The sequence below is a fragment of the Rousettus aegyptiacus genome, unplaced genomic scaffold (genome assembly GCF_014176215.1).
Source record: "Rousettus aegyptiacus isolate mRouAeg1 unplaced genomic scaffold, mRouAeg1.p scaffold_m13_p_6, whole genome shotgun sequence".
Lineage (NCBI taxonomy): Eukaryota > Metazoa > Chordata > Mammalia > Chiroptera > Pteropodidae > Rousettus > Rousettus aegyptiacus.
In genome coordinates, this window is record NW_023416309.1 from 114236353 (window position 1) to 114252012 (window position 15660).

Consider the following 15660-nt stretch of genomic DNA (forward strand, 5'->3'; position numbering starts at 1 on the left):
TGGCCAGGCCTCAGACCCCTCTGGAGGGGGCACTTTGGTTCCTTGGGGGCTGGTGTGGACTCCCGATGTCCAGGTGGGAAGCCAGGTGCCCCAGGGCGTGAGCAGGCAGCAGAGAGAGGGGGCACCGCCTGAGGGGCTGCGGGAGAGGGGGGGCTGCAGGGACAGGGGGCACCGCCTGGGGGTCGGGGGAGAGGGGCGCACCGCCTGGGGGGTCTCTGCGCACATGCGCCCGTTCTGCGCTCTTGGGAAGGAGCTGGAAACCTAGGGTTTCGGGGGGCCTTGCTGTACGTGGAGGGACCTGTGGCAAGTGCGCCGCACGCCTCTGCCAGGAGGGGTCCCTGCCGCTGGCCTCGGGCTTCTGGGGGAACCAGCGTCCGGCGTCACCCATGCCCGTCCAGCTGCTGGGCCTCCTTGTTTTTGGCAGTTGCCGCCATCTGCCCCCAGGACACAGGGTGGCCCAGGAGCAGTGCCCACCGAGGAGGACCTGTCCTGCCTCTCCTACCCGTGACCCCGACCTTCCTCAGCCTGGGTTCCAGGCCGGGAGAGGGTAAGGGGGTTCAGAGGACCTGCTACAGGGGAGGTGCAGGGCACAGCCACAGCTGCTCCAGACCCTCCTGTCCCCGGACCCTAGACCCCAGGTCTGTCCTCACACACCTGTGCTCCCAGGCTCTGACCCCAAGGCTGGGCACTGGGCGTCACGAGCAGCCCCAGCTCCCCCCTGACTGGGCTTGGGGCGCCCTCGTCTCCCGGACCGACCCCGGAGGTGAGGGTCACCTCGTCCTCTCACTGTCCACGTTAGACCTTGGACACCTGTCAGATCGTTTAAGATCATCCTGAACGTATTTTCGTGTCCTTATCGGCCATTTTTCTGTCTTTCAAGAAACGTCTCTAAGTCCTTTGCCTGTTTTTAAATTGGGTTAGCCGTTGTCGTATGACTGAGTCTTAAGAGCTCCTTGTGCATTCTGAGTAGCGGGCTCTAACGAGGTGTGAGATCTGCAGAAGCGAGCTCGCATCCTGTGGGCCGCCCTCTGCTGTGCCGGCGTCCTTTGAAGAACCAGCGTGTCTAATGTTGAAGTCCAGCGCTGTCTTTCGTGGCCTGTGCTCTTGGTGTCCTATCTAAGGGACCGTCACCTAATCCAGGGTCATGAAGATTTATTGCCTGGTTTTAAGAGTTTTAAGTTTTTTTGATGCTATTATGAATGGATTTTTTCCCTTAATTTCAACTTCAGATTACACATCGCAAGTGTGTGGAAATACAGTTGATCTCTGCTCGTTAATCCCGTACCCTACAGCCTTGGTGAATTTGTCAGTTCTAGTTTTAGTGGAATCCCGAGGGTTCTTTGTGCGCAGAGAACAGAGAACTCTACTTCTTCCTTTCCAACCTGGATGACTTCTTCCCTGACTGTCCCGGCCAGAGCCTCCAGTGCTGTGTGAATGGTGTGGACACCTTCGCTTCGGGCGCTCCTAGTCCCTTTCCACGCCCCCCCGCCACCCCCAAGTATTACAAACAGGAAGAACAAAGTCTGTGCAGAGTGTTTCACGCAGAATCCACCCCTTTCCCTCCTTCCCGTTCCTCCCGGCTCCTCTCATCTTTTGGGCCAAGCGGGCCGGCCGATGGGCCACCCGACGCCTGGCCTCCCCGTCCCCAGGCTGCACTTGTCCGTCTTCGTGGTATTCTGGTGGGCTCGGTCGTGAAACGCGAGCGTGACAGTGGCATGAGTGCGGGTGGATTCGCTGCCAGGTGAACAGTCGCTCCCGAGGAGAACCGACCGGTGACCCAGCGGAGGGAGGCCGCTCTCGTGCTCCGGTGCAGAGAGGAGAGAGCCCGCCACAGCGCGCACCCCGCGGAGCCACAGCGGGGGCGACGGCGCAGCCTCCGGCAAAGCCACCTGATGACGTGTGCAGCGTGCGTGAAGTCCCAGGGCCGGAACCTGGCTTCAGAGAGAACCTTGTCTGGAGGCGAGATATTTAAAAGGGCGGGGGACTTTGCCTGCAGACTCCGCAGGCGAGCTGTGGGCAGCAGCCGCCCGACTCTGGGGCGGCCTCGGACTCGCTGGAATGTCCTAATTGGGTGTGGCGGGCCCCTCACGAGCATTTTTGCAACGCTGTCCCTGGATCAGCCACACAAGTTGGAATTAATGTCCGGACTCTGCTGCTTAAGGAACCAGGGCGGGGGTGGGCGAGACCGAGCGTCCGCCGCGGCGTCCGGCCCGCCAGCGGAGGCGCCGCGTGTCCTGTGCGTGCACAGACGCCGTCCCCACGTCGTCACACCCTGTGCTCTTGCTTACTCCACCGGCTTCCTGGGGAACGTTTTTTCATAAATAACAAACACCCGTCCCGGAGTCGGCACCAGGTCCCAGTCAGACCGAGCCCGAGTTTAGCTGGAGGGTCCGGGAAGCCGCGAGGACACGGCGTCGGGACGGGGGAAGCGCCGCTTCCTCGTTTCAAGGGCTGCGGCCGAGGAAGGCCCTGCCCGCCGCCCACAGGCCGCCGGGGCCCACGCGGCCTGGCGTGGGCAGGGACGGGGCCACACGCTGAACGCTGGCGTGTGCGACGTCCCCATCCCGGCTCGGCGAGGCGGGGCAGGTGGCCGCAGGGCCAGCCAGGGCCTGTCAGACCCTCTGAGGCCCATGTCGGGCGGGAGTCCCCGTGCCGTTTGTCCTTCCCCTCACGGCAATGCCCGGGGGCCTGGGTGACCGGCCGGGGCAGCAGAGAGTTCAGACCGCATGCAACTCCAGGGGCACGGGGTCCCCGCCAGGAGAAGATGGACGAAGGGACCCGCGCTCTGAACGAGCAGCACAGGGCCGGGCTCACCCCCACGTGACGCCTGCACAGGATGGACCCGCAGCCGCACAAAAGGCTCGGGGCCCGGGGACGGGAGCCCTGGCCACCGCAGGCGAGCAGCCCGCGAGGTGGGAACTGACCGCGTGGTGGGCCACCGAGGCAGAACACAGCGCTCCCCAGCGGGTCATGCCGACCCAGAGTCTACACAGCTAACGGCCAAGGTGTCGGATCTGCAGCCGCAAATTCCTTGGCGTACAAAGAACTGTGAAATGTGACCATTTTACGAGGGAAAAGCTAAGCACCAGATGCCGACTCCAGGATGAGCCGGCGGTGGGATTATCAGACAGAAACGCACAAGCAACGGCTCCACACGGGGAAAGTTAACGCGCCCGGAGCAACGGAAGGACGGGACTTCTCGGCCGAGGAGCAGAGACTATTGAAGAACAAGGTGGAAACTTTATTATGCTGAAAAGCGCAGGACTGAAACCTAAAAACCAACACAACAGGCTCGACGGCAGAAAAATGACTGAGCAAGAGTCGGCAACGTCACCCAACCCGGGGCACGGCGAGACTCAGCTCCTAGAAAACAGAGCCTCGGGGGCCTGCGGGACAGCATGGGAGGCGGACGCCGTGCTCCCGGCATCCCGGAAGGAGGGGAGATCGGAGCAGCGAGGAACACTTGAGGGATCGACGGCCGGAACGTCCCAGAGTTGGTGAAAGACAGCAATTTCCGATCCAAGAAGCTCAAGCTCCCCAAGCAGGATGAAGGCAGAGAAAATCGTGCCTAGACACATCATAATTAAGCCGCGAAGAATCAAAGGCAAAGCAAAAAGCCGTGAAGGAAGCCAGACGCAAATGAAACGCTCTGCACAGGGGCGTGATCTGAGTGACGGCGGATTTCCAAGCGGAAGCCAGAGGCTAGGAAACAGCTTTCCTTGAGAAACGAGTTTGCTCCTTGGGCCCTTCACTCTGAGCAGCCCCTGGCCGGGTGCTCCGCGCTGGGCCGCGGGCCATGGGCAGAGGTGGCGGTGACAGCGGCAGCCCAGTCTCAGGGCTGTGATCCCGGCAGCGGCCCAGTTTGGGGGCACAGCCTGCTGGCGGGTGCAGCTGCCTGGCCCCCCACCAAGCCTCCGGGCCGGTGGTCAGGTACCGCGGGCAGGCCGCTGCGCCCAGCCCCCTGGCTGCCGGCCACCACCTGGCTCGCAGCCTCCTGCCAGGGCTGCAGACAGTCTGGACTGCCACCCACGGCGTCTGCAGGCAGCGGGTCAGGGCCCTGCCTCTGCCGCATGCCCACGGGCACCTGCCCTCCTCAGCAAGAGCGCCAGGCGAGGCAGGCCGCAGGGCCTCCCAGACAGCTCGGCCGCCGGCCGGCTCGCACGCGCCCCCGCCAGGCCACAGGGCCTCGTGCTGGGGGCATGCAGGGGTGCAGCGTGGCCCTTGCTGCGCTTCTGGAACTGCCTGGGTTAGAGAAGCAGCCGAACCGGATCCAGGGAGCCCTGGCCAGCTGGGCGGCCGGGCTTTGGTCCAAAACCTGTGCCACGAGGTGGCCGAGTGCATCTCCCAAGTTCGCTTCCCTGACAGAGCCCCCAAGGGGAAGGTACTGGGTTCCAGAGCGATGCCATCCACGTGCGTGGAAGGACACTCAGCCACGGGGGACCAGGACAGGCAAGAAAACCACCGCGATGGCCCCACGTGCAAGCGAGGTCGCACGGCACTTGTCTCTCTCCGCCTCTCTCCACTCGGCGCATACTCTCCACGTCCATCCGTGGCAAGATTCCATTCTTCATGGCCGAGGAACAGTCCGTCGTGCGTATGCACTGTCTCTTCCTTACCCAGCCACCTACCGACGGGACCTTAGGCCGTGTCCGCATCTCGGCTGTGTGAGCAGCGCTGCACCCGACTCCCAGATACAGAGAGCAAACCGATGGTCGCCAGGTGGGAGCGGGGTCGGGGGCAGGGGAAGAAGGTGAGGGATGGAGATGTGCCAATCGCCAGCTACGAAAAACTGCCACGGGCCGGTGGTCAGACACCACAGTGAGGAACTGTAATCACCTGCGGCGCCAGGGGCACCAGACTCGCCGGGGGGTCACCGCGCAAGGCGCGTTCGCGTCTAACCACTGCGGCGCACCCCGGAGACTAACGTGGTAGTGCAGGTCAACTGCAATGGAAAAATTGATAATACGCCACTTCACACCCACTAAGAAGGCTACAGTTGAAGAAAAGTAAAATACAGAAAAAAACCGTGGGTGGGGGCGTGCAGACATCCGCGCCCCGCTGGGGCGTGAGTGGCCGCGGAACCCGGCGCCGAGGGGCTCGGCAAGCAGACCACAAATTTGCCACAGGACCCGGCAGTTCGCCCTCAGGCAGGGGCCCAAAGGAACAGAGGACGGGTGTTGGGACACGCGCGGTCGAACTCACAGTCGCCAGAGGGCAGGAACCACCCGCGTCCACCGCAGACGCGTGGCCAACCCGAGCAGCACTCGGCTGCCAAGGGAGCGCGCGTCGCCATGGGCACGGCGCAGACGGCCCCGACCCGACGCCGAGTGACGCAGGCGGCCACGGAAGGTCACGCCCGCCGCCTGCCTGCGGTTCCGGGCACGGCCCAGAGCGGGCGGCTCCGAGGAGGCGGGAGGTGCACTGGCGGCTGGCGATGGGGACGGGCTGCGGGATGCGCGGGGCGGCGCGGCGCGCACGGCCTTTGAACGAAACGCACCGAACGCCACTGGCGTGGGCTGCGTCGTACACTTTAAAAAGGTTAATTTCATGTTATGTGAATTTTATCTCAATTTTTAAAAAGATGTCTTAGGGCCCTTGGAAAACACACATCACAGCGACAGTGGAGCCTTGCAGGGCCTCAGTTGCCAGGGGAGACGCCGTGTCCCTGCTCACGCTCCCTCTGCAGGTCCCAGCGTTGTGTGCACAGTGCCGGGGGCAGACCTGTCACAGGTGTCTCCTTACCCATCGCTGGGCCCGGCACGAGGGACAGGCGCAGAGGGTCTGTGGCCTCCCCTGGGTCTCGTTGTCCTAGGAGAGTTCTGGCCCCACAGCCCCAGCCCCCTGGCACGCACCCCCCAGCTGCCCACTTGTGGTCAAGCACCGGCCCCCCAGCGGTGCCCGCAGCTGCCCCGTCCCTGTCACCACCCGCCACTCCCGCGGGCTGTCCACGCTGGTGGTACTCTGTCCCGCGCGCAGCCCCTCCGTGCCTCCCACGCGTCCGCCTCGCCTTCCTGGGCTGTCCACCAGGTGGCAGTGGCGGCTCCCACTGGCGGCCCCAGCTCGCCCACCCAGCCAGCCCCACCCCGCTCTGCAGACCAGGGGCTGAGATGCCGACCCTCCCCCCACGGGACGGGACGAAGCTTGTCACAAACCCAATGCGTCTGCGTCCTCATCCCTCTCGACCTCACTCACGAGGTCAGCTCCAGCCCCCCAGGAAGACGAGGGCGGGGCCTGCCCAGCAGAACACCCGCAGGGCTGTGCGCCCGCCCCCTGCCCGCCCCCTGCCCCGGCTGGCCCCGGCGCCTGCAAATCGACAGCGTCCGCAGGGGGTAGTCCGCGACCCAAAGAGCGCAGGAGAGTTACAGCAGGCGCCAGCCCGGGGCTCTGCGGCCGGGCCTGCCGCTGCCCCGAGGGCCACGGAGTCTCCAGACCGGGGCGAGGACCAGCGGCGGACGCCAGGGGCCGAGCTGCCTCCGCGGGGACCGTGTTTCTGCCGCGTCAGGCCGCACTCCGCGAGGCCGCGTGGGGCGCGCCCGGACCTGCTCAGGGGTCTCGTCTGTCCCTGTGGGTGGCATTTTCATTGGGACAGCCAAGGGACAGCTAAAGTTTTACATGACCCTCTACGAAGATGGCTGTTTCTTCCAACTTTTGAGAAGAAAAAGAGCATGATGGGGCAAGTGTTATTTTCGAGTTTGACACTAAAGTCCTTTTTCTCAAATCACGCTGCTCTCTGACCGGGCCTGCCAGGGGGCAGGCCGCGCTTCACCGGAGCCAGACCGGAGCCAGACGTTCTCACCAGAAACGGAGCCCCGCCCACCGGCCCGCAGCTCCCCGCCCAGCAGGCCCAGTCTCCCGGTGGCCCACCTGCCGCCTCCCGGGGCCTTGCCCTGCCCCCTCCGCACCGCCTCCACACCCGCTGGGCGGGTCCAGGACTCAGGACTCCTGCAGCCCCTCTGCTTCCCTGGGTCCCAGCCACGTGCCCCAGGGGCTCACGGTCAGACGCCCTCCGTCCCACAGCTGCCCCGCCAGCCCGGCCCCTCGGCTGGTTTCACCTTCTCCCTGCCCGGTTGCACCACAATCCTCCCAGCACACTCGGGGCGAGCTGCAGAGGGGAGGAGGGCAGCCACGTGCCACTCGAAGGCGACGGACCCGACCTCGCCTTTCTCGAGCGCCCACCACCTACTCGTGGTGGTGCAGACACTTAGAACAGTCCGGTGCCAGCCCAGCTGAATGTGTCCTTGGTCCCCGGATGCACTCGGAGTAGGGACATCCAAGTCCCGGGCTGAGCAGAGAAGGGGAGAAGCCAGCACACTGCGGGCCACCACCTGGTGCCGCCTCCTGAGGTGGGGACTGTGATCTGGGCCCTGTCCCGCCTCCAGGGGACAGGCCTGGGCCAGGAGGGCACTCGCTGCTTTGGGACCCGCCTGCGACTGGCCCGCGACAGGGCGGGCGGCCCCAGACACTGGGCCCCGTAGGGTCCCCGAGGCCCCCACACCACTTCTCCTCGTCCCACGGGCAAGGTGAGCCACAGACACAGCCTGAGATGCCCTCACTGTCCCCGCTTTGGGGCTACGAGGTCCCAAGTCAGGGTTCAGGATCTGCAGCAAGAAAAAGTTGCATTTCAGGGCTGAAGACAGTATTTTAAAATCTAGCTTTAAATAAACATGGAATTAAAAAAAGAGAGGAGAGAGAACGGAGCTTCCAGCAGCTGAAATTAGCAGCCGCCGCCCTGGGCCGGGGAGCCATCTGCGGGCGTGCGGGCCGGGCTGCGGGGGGGCTCGAGGGCCCGCGGCCCCACGCCAGGGCTTGCTCTCCAGCGTCCTCCGATTTCAGATTCCAGAGAACAGAGTTCCTGGTCTCCGCACCAAAAAGCCTTTCAGATCATCACGTTCAAGGCAATTTAAGTCATGTAAGAGACAGGGAGATAAGAAACCAAAGCGACACTTCAGGGGTAAATGAAGTCATTCCGCTTCGTGTGAAGCCGGTTCTTCCACCTTCCTGGGCAGACTGAGGGACCACTGAGCCCCAGTGTACCTGGGCGTGGCCAGGCTGAGCACCCAGGCCGGGCGCCCCACCGGCCCGCGGCGAGTCACTGACCTCTCGGCCTCCTTGACCGCTGGAGCCCTGCTGCTGGTCTGCGTGGAGATGGCCAGCGTGCCCCAGATGGGGGCCCCCTGCGCCTGGGCTCTCGGCCTGCCTTCAGCTCCTCCCTCCCACCCGACCCACACTTGGCCTTGGCCCCTGAGCTGGGCCTGCAGGCTGAGTCGACCTCGCAGGCCCCTCGCCAGCTCCGCCAGGGCCCTGCCTCGCCCAGGCCCCCCCAGGCCCACCTGGGCGGGGGGCAGGAGGCCCAAGGACAGAAGGCTCCCCAGAGGCCCGATCACCTGCCCGAGTTATTTAAATCTGCATTGTCAGTGCGTGTATTCTAACAAGCAAGTGGGTGCCTGAGCCGGCAGACACCGGATGACGCTCAAACACGAGGGGGAGAAACACCGAGCGGAGCTCCGCGGCGATCGCCCCACGCTGCCTCCCACGGGCACCTGCAGTCACGCGACGCAGGTTATGTAAGGGGCCGGTTGCCGGGGAACCTCTCCCCGCCAGCTGGGTGACAGGGCCAGCACCGCCCCCGTCTCCGTCCTCCCAGGAAGCCCCTGCGGCCCCTGCCGGCCTGGCCGGCAGCACGGCTCTGGGGAGGCCGATCAAGCTGGGAACGTCCTAGCCTGCTTCACTGAGGGGCGAAGCCGGACCGCAGCAACCAGGGGCCAAGAGGGGCCCACGGGGGGCCGAGGCCACGCCGTGCCTGCGCCCCCGCTCCTGCAGCACGCAGACGTGTGTCCCTTCCTCCCGCAGAGCCCGGCGCAGACGCCTGCTCTGTCGCACTGGGTGCCGGCACCGAGCCCGGCACGCAGGGCTTGAAGCTCCCCGTCTGTGGCCGATGCTGTGGCTGCAGAGCAGGAAGTCCTTGAACCACGTCCAGGTCAAGGGCAAGCAGGTTTTGGGGGGGAAAGCAAATCCACGTAAAAGACTGGGGAGGCAGGAGGGTGGCTGGCGGCCGGCCCCTTGGGCCTCGCTCTGTCGAGGGCGGTGTGGCCACTGCACAGACCAGGGACCGGCATGCAGCCCCCCCGCACGGCGGCCACGCTGCGCCGTCGGCAGGCGGGCCCTGGGTACTCTGTGGGGACAGGCAATTGCTCCACCCGCGGACCCCACAGGGACCAGATTTGGGGCAAAGATGAGCATTCTCCTTCTGACCTGTGGGCTGAAAGGAGGCTTGTGCCAAAGCCGTTAGCACCCTGCTCGCAATAAACTTTAATGCTAGGACACTTTTAAACCTACACGGTGACAGCAAAGATGCCCGCGCCCAGTTCCCTCGGGGACATCCCAGTCAGCGTGGCACACCTGTCACAATCCGGGACCCACGACCGACACGTCGCCGCTGACCCGTGGCCCCACCTCACTCGGGGGTCCTTTCGCCTTTCGTTCCTTTTCGGCTCCAGGATCCCACACGACAGGCAGTTGTCACGGCTCCGCAGGCTCCTCGGGGCTGTGGCCTCTCTCACATGTCCCTGGTTTGGGTGACCCTGATGGTTCTGAGGAGTGCTGGGCGGGGACTGTGCGGACTTCCCCCGTTGGGGCTTGTCGACGTCCTTCTCTTGGTCAGACTGTGGTGGCGGTGGCGGGTTTTGGGAGAAAGACCACGGAGTTGAAGTGGCCTCGCCTCACACCAGGCTGCGCGTGGTCCTCGTGACTCTTGCTGTGGATGTGGCCCGGCTCGGGGCACAGCTGTGTGCATCAGGGTCCCCCTCCACCCAGCGCCTCTGGGGGACGCCCCAGGCTGAGGGCTTCAGGGGTGGTCCTGAGGTGCCCCGCCCCCAAGGGCAGCTTCCGCCTGGCTTCCTGCACCGTGCTGGGGCCCTCTAGAGTGATGTCCCCTTGACTGCCGATGGTGACAACCTAGAGCGCATGGAGGGCTCGCCACTGCGTGCCAGGCGCGGTTCTCGGAGCTCTCCCTGCCCTGCGAACACCACGACTGCTCCCCAGATGCTCCGTGCCAGGCACCTGCCCGCCACCTGCCAGGTGGGACCTGGAGAGGCCAAGACACCTAAGGGGCTGCAGGGGGCCACAGTCAGCCCCGCCGCTGGCTCCCAGTGACGACTCCCCTCCATTCTGCAACTCCTTCCTTGTCTAGCCGGCAGGTAACAGGCCTGGCCCTGCGGCAAGACGCGGGCTCTGCCTTTCATGTTGGACAAAGCCACAGCGTGCTCAAGGCCTTGGAGGTGAGCTTCCTGCTGCGGGAGGCCGGACGGGCCTGCGAGCCTGGCCCCCGGGCGCCTCCACGCTCTCTTCTGATAACACCGACCGTCAAGAACGTGGGCCTGGCCGGGAGCCAGCAAAGTGATCTGGACACGACTGGGCGTTTTGCCTGGTGGCCCCGGCCCGGTCGCCCAGAGTACCTGGCGGGGACGGGGAAAGCAGTGAGGCTGACAGGGCGGGCCGTGCCTGTCCCCACGGGCTCCCTGCCTCTGGTCTCTCCCACTCTGGAACTTTCTGGTAACTGATGACCAGTGCTCCAATCCAGGAAGCAGGAAGGGAAGCCGAGTTCTGATTGGGCGGGTCCTTCTCCTCCTGACCGGGAGGCTGCCAGGAGGAAGGGGGAAGAGAAAGCTCCCTTCGTGCCAGGCACGAAATTCTGATGAGACAAATTGCTACGCCCTTAGGCCATACTCAGACGGACGGACGGGGTGAGGCCAGAGAGGGACACCAGTGAGACCGCTCAGCTCCGCCGGCGGCCACCTCCGAAAGGCTCCTTCTGTTTCAGCAAGAATTCACAAATCCTGGGCCCGCCTTGCCAGGAGAACAGCTTGCTTGCAAAGCAAAGGCTGTCATCCTGTAATTAAATCTGAGACCCCCCCCCCCACGTGACGCTGAGATGAAGCCACTTACATAACGCGGCTAAAAATACGCCGAAGAAGAGCTGCACTTACCCTCCTGCCTCCAGCCTCCCCTCCCAGGGGGCCCACGGGGGTCGGCAGAGCGGGCTCCGGGCCGGCCGCTCCCTGCGGTCAGGCCGCACCTTGGCACCTCCGCACCCTGCATGAGAGAGGGCCAGTGCGTGGGGCGGGGACCCCGTCTGGCTCAGAGCTGGGGTGCTGGAGACCGCCATGGCTACAGGCTCTGCTCACAGGTGGCTGAGGTGGGGACTGGCAATCAGAAGTGGCAGGAAGAAGCTGCGGTGTGCGGACCCCAGCCCGTCCCGTTCTCGGAAACTCCTGGCAAGCTAATTGCCCACACCCTCGCCACCCCAGAGTGCGGGAAGAACACCTGGTCTGGGCAGGGCGCCTAGGGGCTGGTGGCTGCCCCTCCTGCTGGCCCTCCTTCGCAAAGAAGGGCAAACCCTCTCCACCGTGACGGTGGCTTCCTCCTGCTCGTCTTGGAGAGGGGCAGGCCAGACCCCAAGGCGGGGCAGCGACTGGCCGACTGGCCGGCTACACCAGCTGCCAACCCCCAAGGCATGGCATTCGATCCCATGGCCCCTGACCTACCCTCAGGGTTGAGGTGAGAAAACTAAGGTAGGGTTTGTAATGACCCTGAACACTTCAAAAGTCAAAGGCGCCAGGACAAGCATGCCACACTGACTCTCAGAGATGGCCCTGGGGCTGACTCTGACACCCAGCCCGCCACCTGGCCCTGCGTGGCCCCATCCCCGACACTGCCGCCATGTGTGGGGGCACAAATGAGAGAGGCCTGGCAGGACACCGGTGGTCCCCTGGCCCAGGGCTCAGACCCGCGCCGCACAGCTGCGGCCCTCCCCGGACGCCGGTGGCTCACGGACACTGCCGGGCCAGCTGGTGACTTCCTCAGCTGGGTGCTCCATGCCTAGGTAGGTAGGACCGCCCCGTCCACGTCCTGCCCTGGCTTGCCCTCAGCCCTGGCACGTCGTCTCACTGCTGCATTTTCACTCACTGTAGGAGCCCCGTGAACGCTGCTCACCTCCTGCCCAGCCGCCAGGTGCAGGGAGCAGGCCCGGGACAAAACCACTGAGCCAGCGGCCCACCTGGAAGGCAGGCCAGGCTCTGAGAGGCTGTCCTACCTCGGCCGCCACCCAATGTGAGTGTCTAGTTGGGCAAAAGGTGGTGTCAGGATTAGGACATTCTAGAGGGTGGGGCATGGCTGGGGCCCACAGGAGCTTTAATGCAGAGAACCCCTGTCCTCCCTCTACTGTCTGATGACTGATGAGACCAGACAGCCCAGATACCCTCCCCAGGCTGACGCCCCTCCCAGAGTGACGGACCCGTTTGTGCCTGCCAGCTCCCACCTGTCATGCCTCTGATCCCAGACTCTCCACTTCCTTCTGGGCGAACCCCAGCTCTACCCCTCTATCCACCGAGCTCCACCTTGGCCCGTGACCCCGTGCAGGTCAAAGGGTGTGAGTCCCAGGGCTGCTCAGGTGGAAGTGTGTAATGGGGCACGTTGGCCCGGAGGGAAGGGAAAGAGAGCCAATCACGCCCTCGTTGTTAGACCTAGTTCCTTCCACCTGGCTCCCTATCACTTGCAACCAAAAGAATCCCAGAAACAACCGGCGTAGGGGTCTAACGTAAAACACTGAGCCATAAAGACAAAAGAAGGCAGCTTGTAGGCAAGAGGAAATTAAACCGAAAAGGTTGGTGAGTGAAGGCAAACTCTTTCTAAACGCCTCTTTCCTCTCCTTTGCATGCACACCAGGCAGGGCGTGGTCCATTCTGGTCGCAGATGCTAGGACTTCAGGTCCTGTCAGTCCCTTGCTGTCTGTCGGAGGTCTGCCAGCTGCCTTGTGGGTTTCCGAACCTCCCTGGATGTCTGCTCTTGCAGACTTGAAGACAATCCAGGTATGGTATGCAGGCGAGAATGCCAGGTGTAATTAAACGGAGACACTCAGATCTGATGTTTTACAATGTGAAACAAACGATTCCTCTGTTAGTCTAATTTATATAAATGTTTCTCCAAGGGACGCGTACTGGGAACCCAGTGTGCCAGCTCGGTCAGCCTCCTCAGCGGAACCTCCCAGGAAGCTTCTTCAAACACCAGGCGGATGGACCCCAAGCGAAAGGTCCACGCCCCCGGGTTTTCCCACTCCACCACGTCTACCACCCCAGACCCTCCCTCCCCAAGAAACGCCCCCAAGGAGGGTCTTCCGCAGCCAGGAGGATCCCCGAGGATACCTCCCATAATCCTCCCTGCAGGATCCTCTCCCAGCCCATCTGCCCTTCTCCAGAATCCTCCATCAAGTCCTCCAGCACTCAGAGTCCTCTTCCACAACCCTCTGCCCCCAGGGTGCACCCCTCTTCAGAACCCTAGCCCCCCACAAGTCTAACCGCCAGCGTCCCGCCTTCCTCCAGACCTTCCGGGCCGGCTCCCCGCCCACCGCTCTCTCTCCGCAGAGCGCCTCTGCCCGGGGGTCGCCGCTGCCTCGCGGACTTACCTCCGAAGGTGCGGGGTCGGGGCCGGACCTTCGGGGCAGCGCTCCCGCTTCTTCCCATCCTTCGCCAAGCCCGCGCGGCCAGCGTCCGAGCGCCCAAGGCCAGTCCCCTGCCCAGCGCGAGCCCGGACCCCGGCCGCCTTCGGAGAGCGGCGCCCAAGGCCCGGCCGTCCGGACTCGACACCTCGCGAGGCGCCGCCCCCACGCGCCTCCGCCACTGGCGCTCCCCCGCACCCCCACCTTCTGCTCCCTTCTTCCTGCGCCACCCCGCCTCCGCCTCCCCACCCCCAGCCCGGCTGTCGCCTGGACCCCCCCCCGACTGTTCCTAAGGCTCCAGCCCGCGCCGCGCCTCCGCCTCCTCACTCGCGATTGACGGCGCTGCGGGCCAATTGCTGCCCGGTGTCGGCCCCTCCGACCCCGCCTCCTTCCCCCGTCTCCGGAACCCGCCAATGGGAAAGGGCGCGCGGGGGCGGGTCCTGCCGGTTGCCTAGCAGCGGACGGCTGGGCGGGGGCGGAGGGCCGGGGGTGGCAATCCGGGCGCGGCGGGGACGGGCGCTCAGGGGGCGGGGCCTGAGGAGGGCGGGGCCTGCGTGGCTATAAAGGCGGCCGCCGGCGGAGCGCCGCGCTCCGGGTCAGTCTTCGCGCGCTGCTCGTCAGGGTTCGCTGCGTCCGCCGCCGCCGCCGCCGCCGCCGCCTGCGCCCCCGCTCCGGCCCGTGGTGTAGTTGGACCAGCACCATGTCGCTGTCGCGTTCGGAGGAGATGCACCGGCTCACCGAAAATGTGTACAAGGTGAGTCTCGCGCCGCCCGCGCGACCGGGCCCGACCTGGCGGCCCCGGGCCCTCGGGCGCCTTCCCGGCCCGGCCACCGGGACGAGGCTCCAGCGGTAACAAGTGTCTGCGGCGCCCCCCGCCCCCGCGCCCCGTCAGCCCGCGCGGCCCCCGCGCTGCCCCGCCGCGCCCTCTGAGCGTCCGGGACGGGGCGGCGAAGGCTGCGGGCCCCGGGTTGCCGCCGGCAGGGGCCGGGGGCCGCGGCCGCGCGTCGCGCTGCCCCGTCGGCGTGCGGCTCCTGCGGGCGCGGTTACGCAAGCCCCGGGCACTTTCCTCAACAGGCGTTTTCTCCGTCCAACTTCGTCCCGAGCGCTAGTGGACGGGGCCCCGGAGGGAGGGCGCGCGGGCCGGTCGCAGGGCGGACGGATCATCCGTCGTCTTATGTAACCGCGGCGGCGGAGGCCGTGCGGGAGGCCGGCGCGCCTGCTCCGCTGCGCCGTGTCGGCTCCGGCTCCGCGTCCTCTCTGCGAGTCGCCGGGAGGGGAGCCCCCGGGGCGGCCCGCCGCCCCTCGCGTGCCTCGCGCTCCGACGGGCGAGCCCCGGCGCGTCTGTTTCCTCAGCGCCCATGTCCTCGCTGGGGTCCGCCACGCCCGGCGGAGCAGACCCGGCGGCGGGTGGCGCCAGGCCCGCCGCGCTCCCACACGCCGTGCTCGGGAGACATTGTGCCCTGGGCGGTCCGCGGCGGGCCTCTGACGAGGCGCTGCTTTGTTTCGAAACTGTGTCTGAAGGGTAAGTGGTAGCTGGGAGGATCGGGTAGGTGGCATTTACGTGGCAGTTGCTGCTTCCTAGCAGCTAAGTGGGACTGCGTCGCGGTGGCGGAGCAACAGTTTCTAATCGTGTTAAACAGCCGTGGCTTTCAGCGAGTGGCCCGTGCACCCGTCTTGGCTGGCTCGCTGGGCTCGAGGGAGGCTGGGGGGCACCCCTTGGCTGTCAGCGGGGACCCGGCCTGCGAAGGTTCTGAACTTGCAGGCAGGCGGTCCGGAAGAATCCTGAGGCTTGCCGGGGGTGGCCAGGTCAGCTTTGGAGCCCCATTACAGCCGCTGGTAAATAGGAGTCAGGCAGCCGGCAAAGAAGCAGGGACAGGAGCAGTCTGGGGGTGTCGCGTGCGGTCACGTAGAATCTGTGGCGCACATTTCTCGCCGCGCTGCTCTGCCAATGCCATCAGGGGCGGAGGTTTATTCAGTTATTAGTCATTAGTTTCCTCATCCTCACTCCTCTCGGGGCAGAAGTGCCGAGAGCGTTCCTTCCTACCTTCCTTGCTTCTGCGCTGGACCCGTGGGACGGGAACTGTCCTGCCAGGAGTTACGAGGGCACAGGCACGGCTTTGCCCCGGGGAGTTCCGCGCCTGCCCAGAATCAAAGGTGTGACCTGGTGG

The 15660-nt window shown here is 65.3% G+C and overlaps 2 protein-coding genes and 1 long non-coding RNA gene across 7 annotated transcripts in view; 2 read left to right on the forward strand and 1 right to left on the reverse strand.

The window, feature by feature from the left end:
- Positions 1–9289: 9289 nt before the first annotated feature.
- On the reverse strand, positions 9290–14194 carry LOC118603941. Its single transcript, XM_036223367.1, has 3 exons — positions 14071–14194; positions 13460–13733; positions 9290–10638 (listed from the first exon to the last, which is right to left on the reverse strand). Exons 1-3 carry the CDS (start codon positions 14192–14194, stop codon positions 9918–9920), a joined length of 1119 nt encoding a protein of 372 aa, XP_036079260.1. The 3' UTR covers positions 9290–9917.
- LOC118603972 lies at positions 12673–13276 on the forward strand. The gene is made up of 2 exons (XR_004951546.1): positions 12673–12866; positions 12986–13276. It is a non-coding gene; the product is annotated as an uncharacterized LOC118603972 (long non-coding RNA).
- Positions 14094–15660, forward strand: part of BAIAP2 (BAR/IMD domain containing adaptor protein 2) — a 47802-nt gene continuing 46235 nt past the window's right edge. For all 5 annotated transcript variants that reach the window (XM_016143323.2, XM_016143320.2, XM_036222618.1 and 2 more), the window contains exon 1: positions 14094–14246. In XM_016143323.2, coding sequence (XP_015998809.1) covers positions 14193–14246 — 54 coding nt within the window. In that variant the 5' untranslated portion in view covers positions 14094–14192. The remainder of the gene's footprint in view (positions 14247–15660) is intronic.